The sequence below is a fragment of the Hyla sarda genome, chromosome 8 (genome assembly GCF_029499605.1).
Source record: "Hyla sarda isolate aHylSar1 chromosome 8, aHylSar1.hap1, whole genome shotgun sequence".
In the NCBI taxonomy this organism is placed as follows: domain Eukaryota; kingdom Metazoa; phylum Chordata; class Amphibia; order Anura; family Hylidae; genus Hyla; species Hyla sarda.
The window spans coordinates 22,615,612-22,635,647 of NC_079196.1; the positions used below are offsets into that span (position 1 = coordinate 22,615,612).

General features: G+C 44.8%; 1 protein-coding gene across 2 annotated transcripts in view; it reads right to left on the bottom strand.

The window, feature by feature from the left end:
- The window catches only part of DARS1 (aspartyl-tRNA synthetase 1), a 102,694-nt gene that overhangs the window by 77,044 nt on the left and 5,614 nt on the right, over window positions 1-20,036 (bottom strand). Inside the window, exon 1 of one of the 2 annotated variants that reach the window (XM_056533320.1) lies at window positions 723-781. The exons of the other annotated variant lie outside the window; for it this stretch is intronic. Within the exon in view, the coding sequence (XP_056389295.1) occupies window positions 723-766 (44 nt within the window). The 5' untranslated portion in view covers window positions 767-781. Of the gene's footprint in view, window positions 1-722; window positions 782-20,036 lie in introns of those variants that run through there. 2 annotated transcript variants of the gene reach the window in all.

Genomic DNA, 20,036 nt, shown 5'->3' on the forward strand with positions numbered 1-20,036 from the left:
GGTAGGTAGATAGATATATATGAGGTAGGTAGATAGATATATATGAGGTAGGTAGATATAAAATATAGAGACAACTGTTGTTCACAAATGTAATCACAAGTAAAACAAGAATATGAAAAACTAAAAATGGACACAAACACTTCTATATAACAACATTTGTGTTCATTTTTAGTTTTCCATATTCTTATATAATGTTTTTTTGCTGCCTCCTAGGTTCTAAACCACTTTGCTCTGCGGTAGGTCCAGGGCCCGCCTGGCCTTGTGTAGCATGTAGGGTGATTGGACATTTCCTGATGACTTTATTATGTGTCATTTATTTTTCCCAGAAAGTCTTCACAATATATTTACGTAAATATAAAAGACAATACCCCTGACAGGTGGCCCAGCGCAGCAAACACATGACTCGTGCTGCAGCTGCCTGACGTGGTGCGCCCCTCCCCGGGTCACTGCTCGGGGAGACGATTTTTGAAGCTTTCTGAACAATTCATTTGGGTTGATAAACATGACTTTTCCGTACATTAGTATGTAGATGTGAATTCTATGGTTCAGACATTTTCCTCAAAGCCTACCAGTCATGTGACCTATAGGTCATACAGATGCTTTACATGTCTTTTTTATGTCTAGCTTCTGTATTTGGCTCACAAATCCCTCTGTTCTGCTGCTCACTCATTCTGACATTCACTGCTGATGAAGGGGCAAGTACTAAGCCCGCCCTCACTCACCATGCATTCACTTCCTCCCTGAGTCTGCTGTACTGTTTCTTCATTGCTGCTCTGTAACCTCCTCCTGTTTTTTGCTGCAGTCTGATAGGACAGGAGTGAGCACAGAGAAGTACTAGCCCCGCCCTCACTTCCTGGAATTTGTCTCAACCTGTACTTCAGCTGGGACAAAGATGCTGCTGCTGCCAAACAGGATTATGTTCTGGATGGTATGGGGACCCCTAGCGGTCTTTTTTTTTTATAAGCCATTAGTTCTATAAAAAAAGAGATATAGTTTTTAGGAAGTATATTAGAAATGTTAAAAGAAGAAAACGTATCCCCTATCCACAGGTTTTAAATCACAGTGGGTCCGACCATTGGAGCCCGGAGCCCCGGCTCTCCCCAGGAGCGGCACATCATGCCCCCTCCATTTATCTCTATGGGAGAGCTGAAGATTCCAGAATCGCTTTCCCATAGAGATATATGGAGGGGGTGTGGAGGCCCCCGCTTTGTGTGGGGGTCAAGACGCACCGCACCCAGGTAGAGCTGGGGCTCTTTAATGGAGACCAATGGGGGCTCCAGTGCTCTAAAACTTATTTTAAAGTTTTTTAGTATGACATATCTCCTTTAATGTTTTGCCAAAAAGTTTTTGATCCAGTCATTCTACTATAGTAAAACAAACTGAAGTCCCTACAAGAGTTTATGAAAGATTCCATTTGGTCCTTTTCTTATATTGTAGTTATATTTAGCACGGTTCCTATACATTTATTTTCCTGCACTTACAATGGGTGATTTATAGACTCCCAGTTGTATACATGTAGTTTATTTGTCTAAACAAACTTGGGAGCTCATAAAAGCCGGCGGTGGAAGAGCACGGCCCAGGATGGTGCGCACAGGAACACTAAGTATAGACACCAAAGATGTAGACGGGAGGATGTGATCCTGAGAACGGGCGGCCGGCCGCGGTCCCAGCAGCCAGGAAAACAGGACAATAACAGTAACAGGTGTCACTGGGCAGCAAACATTATAGGGCTCGTGCTGCACCTGCCGGGCACTGGGCACCGCTGTGTAACACTGCAGAACCCAGGACTTCTGTAAGATGGATCTACTGTAAATCGAACACAACAAAGGCCTTTCCTACAGCACTATGGACGGGAGGGAGTGGGGGGGGGTCTTCCCATAATAATGGGGTCTGTAAGGACATGGAAGTTTATATGGAGGATACACGTGTCCACAGGTTCCACCACTGTTGTCTAATCTTCTTAGAACATAAGAGGGGCAGGGATACCCCATAACCATGGCTCCTCAGCTGTTGCAAAACTACAACTCCCAGCATGCCCGGACAGCCCTCTGGAGAGTATGCAATGTTACTTCATGGCAGAACTAAGTGTTTCCCAACCAGGGGGCCTCCAGCAGTTGCAAAACTACAACTCCCAGCATGCCCGGACAGCCCTCTATAGAGTACGCAATGTTATTTCATGGCAGAACACAATGTTTCCCAACCAGTGTGCCTGCAGCTGTTGCAAAACTACAATTACCAGCATTCCCAGACAACCCTCTGTAGAGTATGCAAGGTTACTTCATGGCAGAACTAAGTGTTTCCCAACCAGGGTGGCTCCAGCTGTTGCAAAACTACAACTCTCAGCATGCCCGAACATTGTAGATCTCCAGTTGTTGAAAAATTACAACTCCCAGCATGACCGGACAACCTTCCGGAGAGTATGCAATGTTACTTCATAACAGTATTTTCCAAATCAGTGTTTCCCAACCAGTGTGCCTCCAGCTGTTGAAAAACTACAACTCCCAGCATGTCTGGAAAGCCTACGTCTGTCCGGGCAAGCAGGGAGTTGTAGTTTTGCAACAGCTGGAGGCACCCTGGTTAGGAAACACTGGGTTGGAGACTACTGCCCAATATCAGTGTCTTTTAAGTGGATCTCCAGCTGTTGCAGAACCACAGCTCCCAGCATGCCCAGATAGCCTTCTGGACAGCAATAAGCCAGAGAATTTAGTTTTATATTGGTGATCTCTAAACTACAACTCCCAGCATGCCCAGAGAGCCATCTGGAGAGCATTGACTGTCCGGACACGCTGCAAGTTTTAGTTTTGCAACAGCTGAAGACACCCCAGTTGGGAAATGCTGTTTATAGGGGGAGATTTATCAAAACATGTGGAGAAGCAAAGTTGCCCAGTTGCCCATAGCAACCAATCAGATGGCTTCTTTCATTCTTAACAAGGACTGTGCAAAATGAAAGTAGCGATCTGATTGGTTGCTATGGACAACTGGGCAACTTTGCCTCTCCACAGGATTTGATAAATCTCCCCCATAGACCTTGCCTCAATATTTTTGTTTCACTGTACTTTATTCATTTTCGATATAAATATCTAATAAGATATGATTGAGCTATTATTTATGTCTCAGAAATTATTAGCACTTGCACCAGCACTTTCTATTCCCCGTTTTTATTTTTATATGTACTTAGGTTCTTAATGGGATGAACACATACATTTCCTGAGGTTACGAATTACGTGACCTGTTCTACGTGCGCTATACAGCAAGACTATTATACGTGGTGGTGGATTAACCCTGTGCTTGTCCGAGCGTTCGTGTACCGTATTTTTCCCTGCGGCCATCAATGGCCGGGACCAGCGGCTAATACAGGACACCCCCGATCGTGGTGATGCCCTGTATTAATCCTTCAGACGCTGCAATCAAAGCTGACAGCCGCGTCTGAAGTGAAAGTGACACTAACCCGGCTGCTCAGTCGGGCTGTTCGGGACCGCCGTGGTGAAATCGCGGCATCCCGAACAGCTTAAAGGACACCGGGAGGGACCTTACCTGCCTCCTCGGTGTTCGATCGGCGAATGAATGCTCCATGCCGGGATCCCCTGCATGGCCGGCCCTCTCCTTCGTCGTCATCACGTCGTCCCGTCATCCAATAGGAGCGGCGTGCGTAGCAGCGTGCGTAGCGACGTAATGGCGGCGACGGAGAGCGAGTATACCGGGCAGCAGAGACGTTCCGGAGCGACGGGGACACCCCGGGGACGCGGCGACAGCGATGGAGAGCAACATCCAGGGCTGCGGTGACGGGTCCGGAGCGGTGGGGACACGTGAGTATAACCTCCAATACCAGTGGTCTTCAACCTGCGGACCTCCAGATGTTGCAAAACTACAACTCCTGGCATGCCCGGACAGCCAACGGCTGTCCGGGCATGCTGGGAGTTGTAGTTTTGCAACATCTGGAGGTCCGCAGGCTGAAGATCACTGTCCTATACTTTACATTGTATTTGGTTCAGAATCTTTTTTTTCTAGATTGTCCTCCTTTAAAATTGGGTGCGTCTTATATGCCAGAGCGTCTTATATGGCGAAAAATACGGTAAGTGGCAAAAATAAAATCTTGTACTGCAGATACCCAAAACGTATGGCTGATCAAGCTGTCGGAATTGTCCTCGCTCAACCGAGGATTTATGGCAAATCCACATTTAATGTAAGAAGTTTTACAGCTACCATTTTTTAGACAACTGAAATAACTTATTTTCATTTATAATATATACTTTTAAAGGGGCTATCCAGGAATAGAAAAACAGAGCTACTTTCTTTCAAAAACCGCTCCCTGTCTGTCTCCAGGTTGGGTGTGGTTCTGCAGCACAGTTCTATTGAAGTGAATGGACCCAAGTTGTAAAACCACACACAACCTGGGGACAGACATGGAGCTGTTTTTGAAAGAAATTAGTTGTGTTTTTCTATTCCTGGACAACCTTTTTAATTTAATTTATTTATTGGTTTATTTGTTGACTGGTTTATTTAGTTATTTATTTATTTTTATTAATTTAAATGAGCGCTGTCAGATACAAAAACTTTTGATACGTTGTAAAGCGTGTATAACCAATAGGTTTTGCAATTGCTTTCATTAGAAAATTTCCAGTATCTCATACTGAAAAAGCCAGTCAAACAACTGCCCCCCTGCCTGCTTGGACACGTACTAGTCCTGCTGTGTCCATGAGTCATCACCTATGTCATGGACACACTTCCTTGATTGACAGCTGTGAACGCAGGGCTCAGAGCTGGAGGAAAAATCCTCCCACTGTCAGCTTGTGTCCCGCTACTGTCAGTGAGGACAAGCTGGGAGTTGTAGTTTTGCTAATGCTAGGGGAGATGTGAGCAGACAGCATACTGAGGGAGGGGGCGGAGACCTGCACAATGAGGCCACGCCCCCTCCCTTTGAGAGGAATTCGGAGTAGTGAGCTAAATTAAAAGTGTAATAAAAAAATAAGAAATAAAGGTGCTAGACCCATAAAGATTAGATGTACATGGTCAGGATTAGGTACTGAGTGATATATAAAAAAAAATGTTTTTTGTTGGATCTGACGGGTACACTTTAATTTATTTATTTTAACCCTGATTACAGCTCTCATCTGACAGGTAAAACAAGCCTGCAGCAAATCTACAAATATTTTGAAATGTATTTATTTACTAGCTGAGTAACCGGTGTTGCCCGGTTTTTCCTTCCTAATCCTTGTTGGGGAGACAAATCAACAAAGGAGGAAGCTTTCGACTTCATATCCCGTCCTCATTTATTGTTGTCATATATCGTCCTCCTATCCCGACTTCAGGTGGGACTGATTTGTGATGAAGATATTGTAAGCTGAAAATAGAAGGGGATGTGGCTTTGTGGGACTGGGCATGATTTGCAAGCCAGACCGATGAACAAAAAGGGTAGAGAATAAAAGGGGTGGGGCTTAAACAGTGGGCATGTCTGTGAGATGGGGTGTGGCTTGCAAGCCGGATTGACACATTCACAAGGAGATGCAGAGCGGAGCTTGTGGAGTAAGGTACTGGAAGTCCCATATACTTGCATGGGACTTGAAACAAAAACCCATCTTTTATATAAGGGTGTAGTTAAGGGTTAATTTAACTATCATATCTTTTTATTTGACATGTAAGTAATACGTGCACCAGGTATAATTGAAATATCTCCAGCCGTACAGAAGTTATGTGGGAACAGACATTTCCCATTGATTTGCATGGGACTTTAAACAAAAACCCAGACCCTCACAAATGGGGGTAGTTAAGGGTTAAATTAACTATCCTATATTTTAAGTGGAAATATAAGTAATATGGGACCAAGTATTATCGAAATATCTCCAGCCGTTTGGAAGTTATGCAATAACATATATTTCCCATAGACTTGTATGGGACTTTAAACAAAAACCCCGACCCTGGCAAATGGGGGTGAGTAAGGGTTAAATTACCTATCCTATGTTTGTTGTTGACATATAAGTAACATGTGGCCAAGTTTCATGTTAATTTCTTTAGCCGTTTGGACGTGATGCTGGAACATACACACACTGAGCTTTATTTATATATATATATATATATATATATATATATATATATATATATATATATAAATATATATATATATAAATATATATATATATATATATATATATATATATATATATATTATTTATTTTTTTTTATAATATTTGCAGACTTGACTACAGTCTCACTTTACCTCTCAGATGAGACATATAGAGTTATGAGCAGGGTAGAAAAAAAAGAAAAAAATTCAATTTCACCAAAAATTGTACCTGTGAAATTTCATACACAAATCATGGAAATTCCATAAATCCTTGAAACAAATCTACAATAAAAAAAAAAAATATATATATATATATATATATATATAATAATAATAATTTGATGATTTTTATTTTTATTTTTTTATATTTGTAGATTTGGCTACAGGCTGACATTACCTGTCAGATGAGATGCACAGGGCTACGACCTAGGTCGGGGTTCCATCTTGCACCCCTCATTGTTGGGACTATAGGCCACTTATTCCCTATGTCTTTGTGTGTCCCACATGCGGCTCCTTTATACCGTAGGAATAACTCGCCGTACTCTCTGACCTTCAGGCCGTCAGACGCACAATGGAGGCCTCCAGTCCCGACAGCGGCGAGGCCCGGCTCTTAATTATGAGATTAAGGCTACAAGCAGACGACACATATGGAGTCCGGAGGGGTCTCAGCTGCGGGGAAGGTGATGAGAATCGACTGGCAGGAATGTAGGGAACGCCGAATGAATCCCCCGTCAGTCATCGGCCCCGCAGACTTCAAGGCCGCCGCCGCCGCGCTTTATACCGGATTACCTCGGATTCCTTGACGTTCCCTACCAGGGGAAATTGCCTAATTGATTGGAGTTATATATTTGGCTGTCACCAGCGTGCCATCTGCGCAGTGAGAACGTCCCCATCTGCACTTGACTCCTGATCGGAGAAATTCCTGGGAGAGCGGCGCGGCGGGCGTCTAGGGCCGGGCGCGGCTAATGTGTCAATCGCTCTATGATTAGGTTTTATACATGTGGGAATTTATACCTCGGAATCGTGTATAATCAGCTACCGATCCGGTTGTGATGATGCGGGCGACGCTCCGCTGGGCACGGAGAGGTAGACAATGGGCGCAGGAGGCAGAGTTTTTTTTTTTTTTTTTTCTTTTTTGTCTTGTCCACAGTGCTCTCTGCTGACACCTGATGCCCGTATCAGGAACTGTCCAGAGCAGGAGAAAATCGACATAGCAAACCTCTCCTGCTCCGGACAGTTCCTGATATGGGCATCAGGTGTCAGCAGAGAGCACTGTGGACAAGACAAAAAAGAAAAGAATTTCCTCTGTAGGATACAGCTGCTTAAAAGTACTGGAAGGGTAAACTTTTTTTATATAGAAGTCATTTACAAATCTGTTTAACTTTCTGGCACCAGTTGATTTAAAAAAAATTTTTTTCCACCGGAGTACCCCTTTAATTTGTGGCTTGCCAGCTGTTGCAGAACTACAACACCCAGAATGCCCTGATAGCCTTTTGGTGAGCAAGGGGTTGAAGCAGTGTGTCCCAACCAGCGTGCCTCCAGCTGTTGCATAACTAAAACTCTCAGCATGTCCGGACAGCCCTTGCTCCAACCCCTTACTCTCCAAAAGGCTATCAGAAGATGCTGGGAGTTGTAGTTTCGCAACAGCTGGATGCACAATGGTTAGAGACCGCCAATATAAAGCAAAATTCTCTGACCCATTGCTCTCCAGGGCATGCTGGGAGTTGTGGTTCGAAAACAATTGGTGAGCCACTGATTAAAAGGCACTGATATTGGTCAGTAATCTCCAAACCAGTGTTTCCCAACCAGAGTGCCTCCAGTTGTTGCAGAACTACAACTCCCAGCATGCCCGGACAGCCAATGGCTGTCCGGGCATGCTGGGAGTTGTAGTTTTGCAAAAGTTTGAGGCACACTGGTTGGTAAACACTCGCTCCAACTTGAGGTTCTCCAGCTGTTGCAAAACTACAAGTCCCAGCTTGCCCTGATAGCCTTCTGGAGAGCAAGGGGTTGGAGCCATTGGCTGTCGGGACATGCTGGGAGTTGTAGTTTCTGCAACAGCTGGAGGCACACTGGTTAGGAAACACTGGGTTGCAGACTACTGCCAAATATCAGTGTCTTTCAAAAGCTGGACGCCGAACATGCCCGGAAAACCTTCGCACTGAAACTATAAGATGGCCGACACATTGTGACGGAAGCCCTGCTGTGTCCTTCATCTCAATCATTTTTTTTTTTTTTTGCAGTGTCCTGAAAAGATGATGTCGCCGTGGTGGATGTGAATGGCGTCCAGTGACAGGCATATTAATCCGCGCTATCAGAGGAGAAATAAAAATCTATAAGCGAGGGTCTCGCGGGGAGCCACACATGGGGGGGCTAAATGGAAGCGGGCCGCACAATGGCAGAGCGGGATGATTGATGTGTTGTGTAACAAAAGCCGGGGCCACATCCCCGGAGCCCCTCCGTGTGCAGCGCCATTTACATCCCATTTACATCACAATCCGCGACGTCTCCTCAGCGCCAAACAATTCGCTCTATTAACACGACCGCTGGTGAATGTCCACAATAATCCGCCTCCGCCATTCACCACCCATTACATACCATAAACCGCGCCGCAATTATGTCATTTACTATTCATTACAATAATAAATTTACCAGGCGGTTTTAGTTCTATGGATGGTGAATGGTACAATGGGGCGTACGGTAATACAGCATTAGAAAAACATGGCCGCTTTCTTACAAAAAACAGCGCCACAGCTGGTCTACAGGCCGTGCGTGGTATTACACCTCAGCCCCATTCATTTTAAAGGGGTACTCTGGCGGAAAACACATTTTTTTCAAATCAACTGGTGCCAAAAAGTGATACAGATTTGTAAATTACTTCTATATAAAAATCTTAATCCTTCCAGTACTTATCAGCTGCTGTATATGCTCCACGGGAAGTTGTGTAGTCCTTTCCAGTCTGACCATAGTTCTCTCTGTCCATGTCAGGAACTGTCCATAGTACAAGCAAATCCCCATAGCAAACCTCTCCTGCTCTGGACAGTTCCTGACACGGACAGAGGTGTCAGCAGAGAGCACTGGGGTCGGACTGGAAAGAACTACACAACTTCCTCTGTAGTATACAGCAGCTGATAAGTACTGGAAGGGTTAAGAATTTTATATAGAAGTAATTCACAAATCTGTATAATTTTCTGGCATCAGTTGATTTAAAAAAATAATAATAATAAATTTCACTGGAGTACCCCTTTAAAGTTTTTATCCAGGAATAAAAAAAAATAAAAAGTTGAGCTGATTTCTTCCAAAAATAGTACCCCCCCTGTCTTCAGGTTGCGTGTGGTATTACAGCTTGGCTCCATTCACTTCAAAGGAACTGAGCTGCAATACTACAAACAACCAGATGATAAGGAGGTGGCGCTGTTTTTTTTTTTTTTCTAAAGAAAAGAAACTTAAAGGGTACCTCTCATCAAATAAACTTTTGATATATTTTAGATTAATGAATGTTGAATAACTTTCCAATAGCATGTTAATATAAAATATGCTTCTTTCTATTGTATTCTTCCCGCTCAGTCCTGTCAGCAAGCATTTCTGACTCATGCTGGAGTCCTAAACACTCAGAGCTGCCAGCCTGCTTTGTTCACAGCCAAACATGCTGTGAACAAAGCAGGCTGGCAGCTCTGAGTGTTCTCCGCTGTGAACAAAGCAGACTGGCAGCTCGTAGTGTTTAGGACTCCAGCATGAGTCTGAAATGCTTGCTGCCAGGACTGGTAGGGAGACCCCTAGTGGTCATTTCTTCAAAGTGGAAAATGAAATAGAAAGAAGCATATTTTTTAATAACATGCAAATGTAAAGTTATTCTGCATACATTAATCTATCAAAAGTTTTTTTGATGAGAGGTACCCTTTAATAGAAAGTTCATTTTCATTTTTGCGTTTTCTTCTTTTTGTTTTTTTCCCTCCTTCGCGCCTTTTAAGAAGCATAACTCTTATTATTTCAAGTACAGACACATATGAGGGCTTGTTTTTTGCGCATCCAATTGTACTTTGTAATGACATCACTCATTATATCATAATACATATGATGCAATGGAAAAAATGTTATTATTTTTATTATTATTATTATTAATAAAAAAAATGCAATTTTGCCATTTTTGGGGGTTTACATTTTTACGCAGCGCAGTTTGTGGTAAAGCGGACATGTTATCTTTATTCTGTGGCTCAATACGATTAAAACGATCCCCATGTTTGCAAAGCCACTTCAGTTCTTATATTACACCAATGCTCCCCAAACTGTGGATCTCCAGATGTTGCAAAACTACAACTCCCAGCATGCCGGGAGTTGTGGTTTTGCAACATCTAGGGGGCAACAGTATGGTGACCACTGTATTACATGCACTGGAACTGGAATGTCCAACCTGCAGTCCTGCAGCTGTTGCAAAACTACAACTGCCAGCATGCCCGGACAGCCAACGGCATGCTAGGAGTTGCAGTTTTGCAACAGCTGGAGGCACACTGCAAAACACTGCATTATACTGTCACCTGATCCTGCCGAAAGCAATGAACTTGATTGGCATATCTAACACATACGGCTGTTTTATTAATACATTTCCAGGAGGAATAACAGAGGAAATGGACACTGTAGATTTAATATAATTACATTACTAAATGAGACTAAATCAGACTGGTGCGGAGAGATGACCCTGCAGCCTGATGTCCCCATAAACCCTAAGACCGAAGATTTGTAAATTACTTCTATAAAAAAAAATCTTAATCCTTCTAGTACTTATCAGCTGCTGTATGCTCCAGAGGAATTTGTGCAGTTCTTTCCAGTATGAAGAACAGTGCTCTCTGCTGATGTATATAAAAAAATAAATTCCTGGATAACCCCTTTAATGCCTCAATGTTGGTGAGAAGTTGTAAAGGGTTGTCATTCTATTAGCACACGGTCTGTAGGGATCGGACTTTCCAATATGTGGCAGACATTCTCATCTGGGAACCCCGGCTATATATATATATATATATATATATATATATATATATATAGATATAGATATAGATAGATGTATAGATAGAAGGTGGTGAGACCGCACCGGAGGTTCGAACTCTGTGCCTGTGGTTGCCCAGGCAGCCAGCCCGGGATATTTGTAGCAAACGTCCAAAATCACAGCACAAGACAGGTCACGGATCTTCAAAGCAACTGGGTAGTCTTTATTGTCCCCACAACAAGTGCAACGTTTCGACAGTAGTAGCCGCAGTAAATGCTTGATAAAGGCTACTACTGCCGAAACGTGGCACTTGTTGTGGGGGACAATAAAGACTACCCAGTTGCTTTGAAGATCCGTGACCTGTCTTGTGCTGTGATTTTGGACGTTTGCGCTATATATATATATATATATATATATATATATATATATATATATATGGTGGTCCCTGAGGACTTTCCTATGGACGGAGGTATTAACAAGGCAACACATGTCCCTATAGAACAGGCGCTTTATCCCTGATGTACAGCAGTGGACTCCAACCTTGGTCTATTGCAGCTGCAAAACTACAACTCCCAGCTGGGAATTGTAGTTTTGTAACAGTTGTGGATTGGAGGACACTGATATTAACCTATTGCCCATCAAAAGGCTGTCCAAGAGCATGCTGGGAATTGTAGTTTGGCAACAGCTGGAGGGCACGAGTGTACAGTGCAATCATAAATATAAATCGGTGGTTAGATGTGCCCAAATATTAACATAGGCCTTTAGGTTATACGTCCAACAATTTGCAAATGAGGGATTTAAAAAAAAAATATATATATATATTAATTTGCATAATCTGTATAGAAATCTGATTGGACAATCTCTTGTGGCATATTCAGTACATTGGGCCATGTTATACACAGGGGGGAGATGAGGGAACCCTAATGATTGTGACACACAGGGGGAGATGTAGGGACAGTAATGTCTGTGACACACAGGGGGAGATGTAGGGACAGTAATGACTGTGACACAGGGGGAGATGTAGGGACAGTAATGACTGTGACACACAGGGGGAGATGAGGGAACCCTAATGATTGTGACACACAGGGGGAGATGTAGGGACAGTAATGACTGTGACACACAGGGGGAGATGTAGGGACAGTAATGTCTGTGACACACAGGGGGAGATGTAGGGACAGTAATGACTGTGACACACAGGGGGAGATGTAGGGACAGTAATGACTGTGACACACAGGGGGAGATGAGGGAACCCTAATGATTGTGACACACAGGGGGAGATGTAGGGACAGTAATGACTGTGACACACAGGGGGAGATGTAGGGACAGTAATGACTGTGACACACAGGGGGAGATGTAGGGACAGTAATGACTGACACACAGGGGGAGATGTAGGGACAGTAATGTCTGTGACACACAGGGGGAGATGTAGGGACAGTAATGACTGTGACACACAGGGGGAGATGTAGGGACAGTAATGACTGACACACAGGGGGAGATGTAGGGACAGTAATGACTGTGACACACAGGGGGGAGATGTAGGGACAGTAATGACTGTGACACACAGGGGGAGATGTAGGGACAGTAATGACTGACACACAGGGGGAGATGTAGGGACAGTAATGACTGTGACACACAGGGGGGAGATGTAGGGACAGTAATGACTGACACAGGGGGAGATGTAGGGACAGTAATGACTGTGACACAGGGGGAGATGTAGGGACAGTAATGACTGTGACACACAGGGGGAGATGTAGGGACAGTAATGACTGTGACACAGGGGGAGATGTAGGGACAGTAATGACTGTGACACAGGGGGAGATGTAGGGACAGTAATGACTGACACAGGGGGAGATGTAGGGACAGTAATGACTGTGACACACAGGGGGAGATGTAGGGACAGTAATGACTGTGACACACAGGGGGAGATGTAGGGACAGTAATGACTGTGACACACAGAGGGAGATGTAGGGACAGTAATGACTGTGACACACAGGGGGGAGCTGTAGGGACAGTAATGATTGTGACACACAGGGGAAGATGTAGGGACAGTAATGATACATAGGAGGAGATATGAGGGACAGTAGTGACTAACAAAAAATGAGGGGACACTAATGACTGTGACAAGGGAGAGATGAGGGGACAGTAATAAGGGAAAGGAATGAGTGACATGGAAAAATGAGGGGGACAATAGTGACTGACACAGGGGGACAGTAATGACTGTGACACAAGGGGAGAGGAGGATACCGTAATGACTGACACAGGAAGATAAGGGGACAGTAAAGACTGTGACACAGAGTTGAGGAAATAATGACTGATCTAACTTTTTTTCTGGCTTCCGGATTCCTAACACATTTGTGGAGCCCTGCCGCAGTACATATGGGGGGGGGGGGGGGGGGGGGGGGGGGGGAGATTTATCAAAACCTGTCCAGAGGAAAAGTTGCCCATAGCAACCAATCAGATCGCTTCTATCATTTTTCAGAGGCCTTTTCAAAAATGAAAGAAGCGATCTGATTGGTTGCTATGGGCAACTCAGCAACTTTTCCTTTGGACAGAAAAACCATGGATTTTCTGCAGCATAAGGTGGACTTTTCGACCTATCCCGTCCACTCTGGTGCTGCCATAATATGCTGCAGATTTTCTGCCCCATGTGAACGTACTCTTAGATGACAGGTGCGGCCCCTAAAATCCGGACACCAGGGGGGTCACCTGAGGCTTGGTGTACAATGATGTAGTGTGTGTGTTGTATCTAATAGCTGATGTAGCAGAGCTGGTAGATGACAGGGTCTCATTACAGCGGGACACGGGCAGATGGAGCTAGGCACTGCTCTATAGACTCACTGGTGTGCATTATCCCCCTCCCCTCCTACGAAAGTAAGTGACCCCTAAGCTGTGATGATTACTTCTAGTGAATGGGTGAGCTCCGCATATGCCCGGCCCCTCACAATGAAGTGCGCCCCTATGAGCCCATCTGCCTTGCCCGCTGCCATGTGGGGGGTCTGCGCCCGCTGCACTTCAGACGCACAATGCAGCCTCTTTACACACATGCAAATCAGCTAAAATATTTACTCTCAACGCTGCCCGAGATGCCAGGTTCCCATGGCAGCCCGCAAGTTAAGAAGGTGGCGGCACAAATTAACCGCGCTCCCTGCGATTGTATGTGCGCAGTGTCAGCCGAGTATGACAAATGAGTGTGGGAAACCCGCCGGACACTTCACCCACATCGGTCATTGTACTACACTAAGGGGGGACCCCCCGATATACAGCTTAAAGCATTGTTTCCCAACCAGGGTGCCTCCAGATGTTGCAAAACTACAACTCCCAGCATGCCTGGACAGCCAAAGGCTGTCCAGGCATGCTGGGAGTTGTAGTTTTGCAACATCTGAAGGCACCCTGGTTGGGAAACACTGGCTTAAAGGGGTACTCCGGTGGAAAACATTATTATTATTTTTTTTAAATCAACTGGTGCCAGAAAGTTAAACAGATTTGAAATTACTTCTATTAAAAAATCTTTACCCTTCCAGTACTTTTTAGCAGCTGTAGGCTATAGAGGAAAGTAACTACAACTCCCAACATGCCCTTCGGCTATCTGGGCATACTGGGAGTTAAAGTATTGCAACAACTGAAGGCACACTGGTTGGGAAACATTGTCTCTTGCCTAACTCAGTGTTTCCCAACCTGTGTGCCTCCTGCTGTTGCAAAACTATAACCCCCAGCATGCACTGAAAGACCATGCATGCTGGGAGTTGTAGTTTTGCAACAGCTGGAGGCACATGGGTTAGGAAACAATGAGTTAGGAAACAGACAGTGGTGCGGAAACACTGCAGTAGTTTGTTACCTAACTCAATGTTTCCCAATCCCAACCAGTGTGCCTCTAGCTGTTTCATAACTACAACTCCCAGCATGCACGGTCGGTCAGTGCATGCTGGGAGTTGTAGTTTTGCGCCCCCCCCCCCCCCATGTGAATGTACAGGGTACATTCACATGGGCGGGGGTTTACAGCAAGTTTCCCGCTTCAAGTTTGAGAACTCACTGTAAACCCCCACCCGTGTCAATGTACCCTAAAAACACTACACTACACTAAACCTAAATAAAGAGCAAAACACTACATATACACTACACCCTTACATTGTCGCCCCCCCCACCCCCCAATTAAAACCAATTAAAATTAAAAACGTCTTGTACGTCAGTTTTTCCAAAACAGAGCCTCCAGCTGTTGCAAAATAACTCCCAGTGACTGTCCAGGCATGTTGGAAGTTTTGCAACAGCTGGAGGCCCCCTGTTTGGGGAAAACTGACGTACAGTATTTTTGGAGGAGGAGGCAAGTGTAACGCTTGCATCCGGGTACACCCCTATGAAAATCCCTAATTTAGGCCTCAAATGCCCAACGGCACTCTCTCACTTCGGAGCCCTGTCGTATTTCACGGAAACAGTTTAGTGCCACATATGGGGTATTTCCGTACTCGGGAGAAATTGCACTACAAATTTTGTGGGGCTTTTTCTCCTTTTACCCCTTATGAAAAGGAAAAGTTTGGGTCTACACCAGCATGTTAGTGTAAAAAAATTTAAACATTTTACACTAACATGCTGGTGTTGCCCTTTACTTTTCATTTTCCCAAGAGTTAAAAGGAAAATAAGACCCCCAAAATTTGTCAAGTACGGAGATACCCCATATGTGGGAGTAAATTGCTCTGCGGGTGCACAACAAGGCTCAGGAGTGAGAGCGCACCATGTACATTTGAGGCCTAAATTGGTGATTTGCACAGGGGTGGCTGATTTTACAGCGGTTCTGACATAAACGCGAAAAGATAAATACCCACATGTGACCCCATTTTGGAAACTACACCCCTCACGGAACGTAAGAAGAGGTATAGTGAGCCTTAACACCCCACAGGTGTCTGACAGATTTTTGGACCAGTGGTCCGTGAAAATGAAAAATGTAATTTTTAATTTGCACAGCCCACTGTTCCAAAGATCTGTCAAACGCCAGTGGGGTGTAAATGCTCACTGCACCCCTTATTACGTTCCGTGAGGGGTGTAGTTTCCCAAATAGAATGTCACGTGGGTTGTTTTTTACTGTTCTGGCACCATAGGGGCTTCCTAAATGCGACATGCCCCCAAAAAACATTTCAGCAAAATTCTCTTTCCGAAAGCCCAATGTCGCTCCTTCCCTTCTGAGCCCTCTAGTACACCCGCAGATCACTTTATATCCACATATGAGGTATTTCCTTACTCGAGAGAAATGGGGTTTCAAATTTTGGGGGAAATTTTCACCTATTACACCTTGTGAAAATTAAAAATTTGGGGTAACATCAGCATTTTTGTGAAAAAAAATTTAATTTGTCATTTTCACGTCCAACTTTATTGAAAATTCGTCAAACGCCAGTGGGGTGTTAAGGCTCACTGTACCACTTGTTACGTTCCTTGTGGGGTGTATTTTCCCAAATAGTATACCATGTGGGGTGGTTTTCGCTGTTCTGGCACCATATTGGCTTCCTAAATGCAACATTCCCCCCAAAAACCATTTCAGCAAAATTCGCTCTCCAAAATCCCATTCTCCCTTCTGAGCCCTCTACTGCGCCCGCCGAACACTTTACATACGCATATGAGGTATTTCCTTACTCAAGAGAAATTGATTTACACATTTTAGGGGGATTTTTCTCCTTTTACCCCTTGTAAAAAAAAAAAAAAAATAAATATGGGTCTACAAGAACATGTTAGTGTAAAAAATTTAGATTGTTAATTTGCGCCTCCACTTTGCTGCTATTCCTGTGAAACACCTAAAGGGTTAACACACTTTCTGAATGTCATTTTAAATATGTTGAGGGGTGCAGTTTTCATAATGGGGTCCATTATGGGGTATTTCTAACATAAAGACTCTCAAATTCACTTCAAAACTGAACTGGTCCCTGAAAAATTCAGATTTTGAAATTTACTTGAAAAATTGCTGCTGCACTTTGAAGCCTCTGATGTCTTCAAAAAAGTAAAAACTCATAAATTTAATGATGCAAACATAATATAGACACATTGTATATATGAATCAATATATCATTTATTTGGTATTTCCATTTCCCTTATAAGCAGAGAGCTTCAAAGTTATAAATATGCTACATTTTAAAATTTTTCATGAAATTTTGGAATTTTTCACCAAGAAAATTTACTACTAACAAAGAAGAATATGTCACGAAAAAACAATCAAATTCATAAGTACAAGCATCCCAGAGTTATTAATGCTTAAAGTGACATTCAAAAAAATTCCCGGTCCTTAGGGTCAAAATGGGTTAGTTCCCCAAGGGGTTAATAGAAATCATTTACAAATCTGTTTAACTTTCTGGCACCAGTTGATTTAAAAAAAAAAAAAAAAAAGTTTTCCATCGGAGTACCCCTTTAAAGGGTCTGTCCGGTCTAATGGAAATGAAGCTTTATTCACTGTATAATGCGGTAAAATTCCCAGCATGCCTGTAGAGCAGACAGCCCCCAACACTTCACTCTCACGTCTGCTATCAGGGCATGCTGGGAGTTGTAGTTTTGCAGCAGCTGGAGAGCCGCAGGTTAGTCCACATCAGGCCAAAACCTCTGGTACAGGTAGAAGTGGATGAGGCACATACCGTATTTTTCGCCGTATAAGACGCACTTTTCCTTCCCCAAAACTGGGGGGGAAAAGTCGGTGCGTCTTATACGGCAAATACACCCCTATCGCGGCGGTCCCTGCGGCCATCAACGGCCGGGACCCGCGGCTAATACAGGACATCACCGTTCGCGGTGATGCCCAGTATTAACCCTTCAGACGCGGCGATCAAAGCTGACCGCCGCGTCTTAAGGGAAAGTGACACTAACCCGGCTGTTCAGTCGGGCTGTTCGGGACCATCGCGATTTCACCGTGGCTGTCCCGAAGAGCCCGACTGAATAGCCGGGTTAGTGCTTACAGGACACCGGGAGGGACCTTACCTGCCTCCTCGGTGTCTTCTCCGTTCAGGGATCCCCTGTATGGCCGGCGCTCTCCTTCCTCGTCATCACGTCGTCGCGTACGTGCGTCGGCGTGCGTAATGACGTGATGGCGGCGACGGAGAGCGAGGATACCCGGCCGGCAGCAGAGACGTTCCGGAGCGGCGGGGACACGTGAGTATTACCTCCTATGCAGTGGTCTTCAATCTGCGGACCTCCAGATGTTGCAAAACTACAACTCCCAGCATGCCCGGACAGCCAACGGCTGTCCGGGCATGCTGGGAGTTGTAGTTTTGCAACATCTGGAGGTTCGCAGATTGAAGACCACTATTGGGTTCAAAATCTTTATTTTTTTCGATTTTGCACCTATAAATTGGGTGCGTCTTATAGGGCGAAAAATACGGTATGTCATGCAGAAGCCTGGGGGAGCTGGGCTGCAGCCTGGGATTGGTAGATGCTGATAAATTGGCTGTCATTCTACTTTCCCAGGAGCAAAACAGAGTGTCCACAGGATTTGTCAGGATGCGGTAGCCCTTCTGGGGGTCCCTCCTGGCGGTCTAGTGGGGGTGTGTGTTGCCATCAGGTTCCGCACCTCCCTGCAAACACCCCGGGTACTCCTGCACGGGCAGGGAACCGTCCATTATCGGCTCTGCGGGCAGATACCTTGGCTAACGCCAAGGGGGGTGCCGGGAGCATTTGTGGCCCCTTAGTAGCTTCGTCGAAAAGGGACATCGAACCTGGAACCTCACAGGCACCTTTTGGTCCGGAGGCGAAGGGTAAGGTTTGTTGGGGGCCTCCCTCCTATCGGAGAAGGGCTTGGGATAGACCGCATCCTCTGTGCACGTTTTTTTAGTGTAACACGTTTGCACTTTTTCTAGCACTTTGGGTGATTCGAGAGAACGTTCCTCGGCTCTTAGATAAAAAGAACAGAATTAGTTCACATCATTAACAGTGACTAAACAATCCAGCAGACTGGTCTGGCTTCAGTTGCCCCCTACGGAGAGGGAAGGGGTTAATCACGGGGCCTCAGGACCCCACATCACATCTATTGTCCTCATGTCTGGGGCCCCGGGGGGACGCAGACGATGGGGTCAAAATCGCATCATCGTATGAGAGGACAATGGGCGAGACCATGGTGCCCGCAGACATGACGGCATCTCGCTGCCCATCTTTGCTGCCCGCCGCCTCTGGGTCACGCCATGACAGGTACAGAGAGATCTCACATTAAAGGGGTACTCCGATGGAAAACATTCTTTTTATTTTTTTAAATCAACTGGTGCCAGAAAGATAACAGATTTGTAAATTACTTCTATTAAACATATAAGCATATAGGGGTCTGACACACAACCTGAGGACAGTTGTGGAGCCGTTTTTGGAAGAAAGATGTTTTTCTGACCCTTGATAACCCCTTAAGGGTGCGTTCACACGCTCTTAGTTTTTGTGGGTTTTGCGCTGCGTATATGAAAGGGGCGGGCTCTTCTCGGCTGTCCATAGAAGATTGTCCGCAGAGGAATTTACGCTGCGGAAAATCCGCCGCAGTCCCTACTGAATTCAATGGGGCTTGCGGCGGATTTTCTGCAGCGTAAATTCCTTCGTGGAAAATCTGCTGCGGACAGCCGAGTAGAGCCCGCACCCTTTCAAATACACAGCGGAAAACCCGCAAAAACAAAGAGCGTGTGAACGCACCCTTAATGCAGCGGTCTGCAACTGTTAGACTACAACTCCCACTGTTACGTATAACCTTAAAGGGGTACTTCCGTGGAAAACTTTTATTTTTTTTATTTATTTATTTTTTTTAAATCAACTGGTGCCAGAAAGTTAAACAGATTTGTAAATCACTTCTATTAAAAAATCTTAATCCTTCCAGTACATTTTAGGGGCTGTATACTAAAGAGAAATCCAAAAAAGAAATGCATTTCCTCTGATGTCATGACCACAGTGCTCTCTGCTGACCTCTGCTGTCCATTTTAGAAACTGTCCAGAGCAGGAGAAAATCCCCATAGCAAACATATGCTGCTCTGGACAGTTCCTAAAACAGACAGCAGAGGTCAGCAG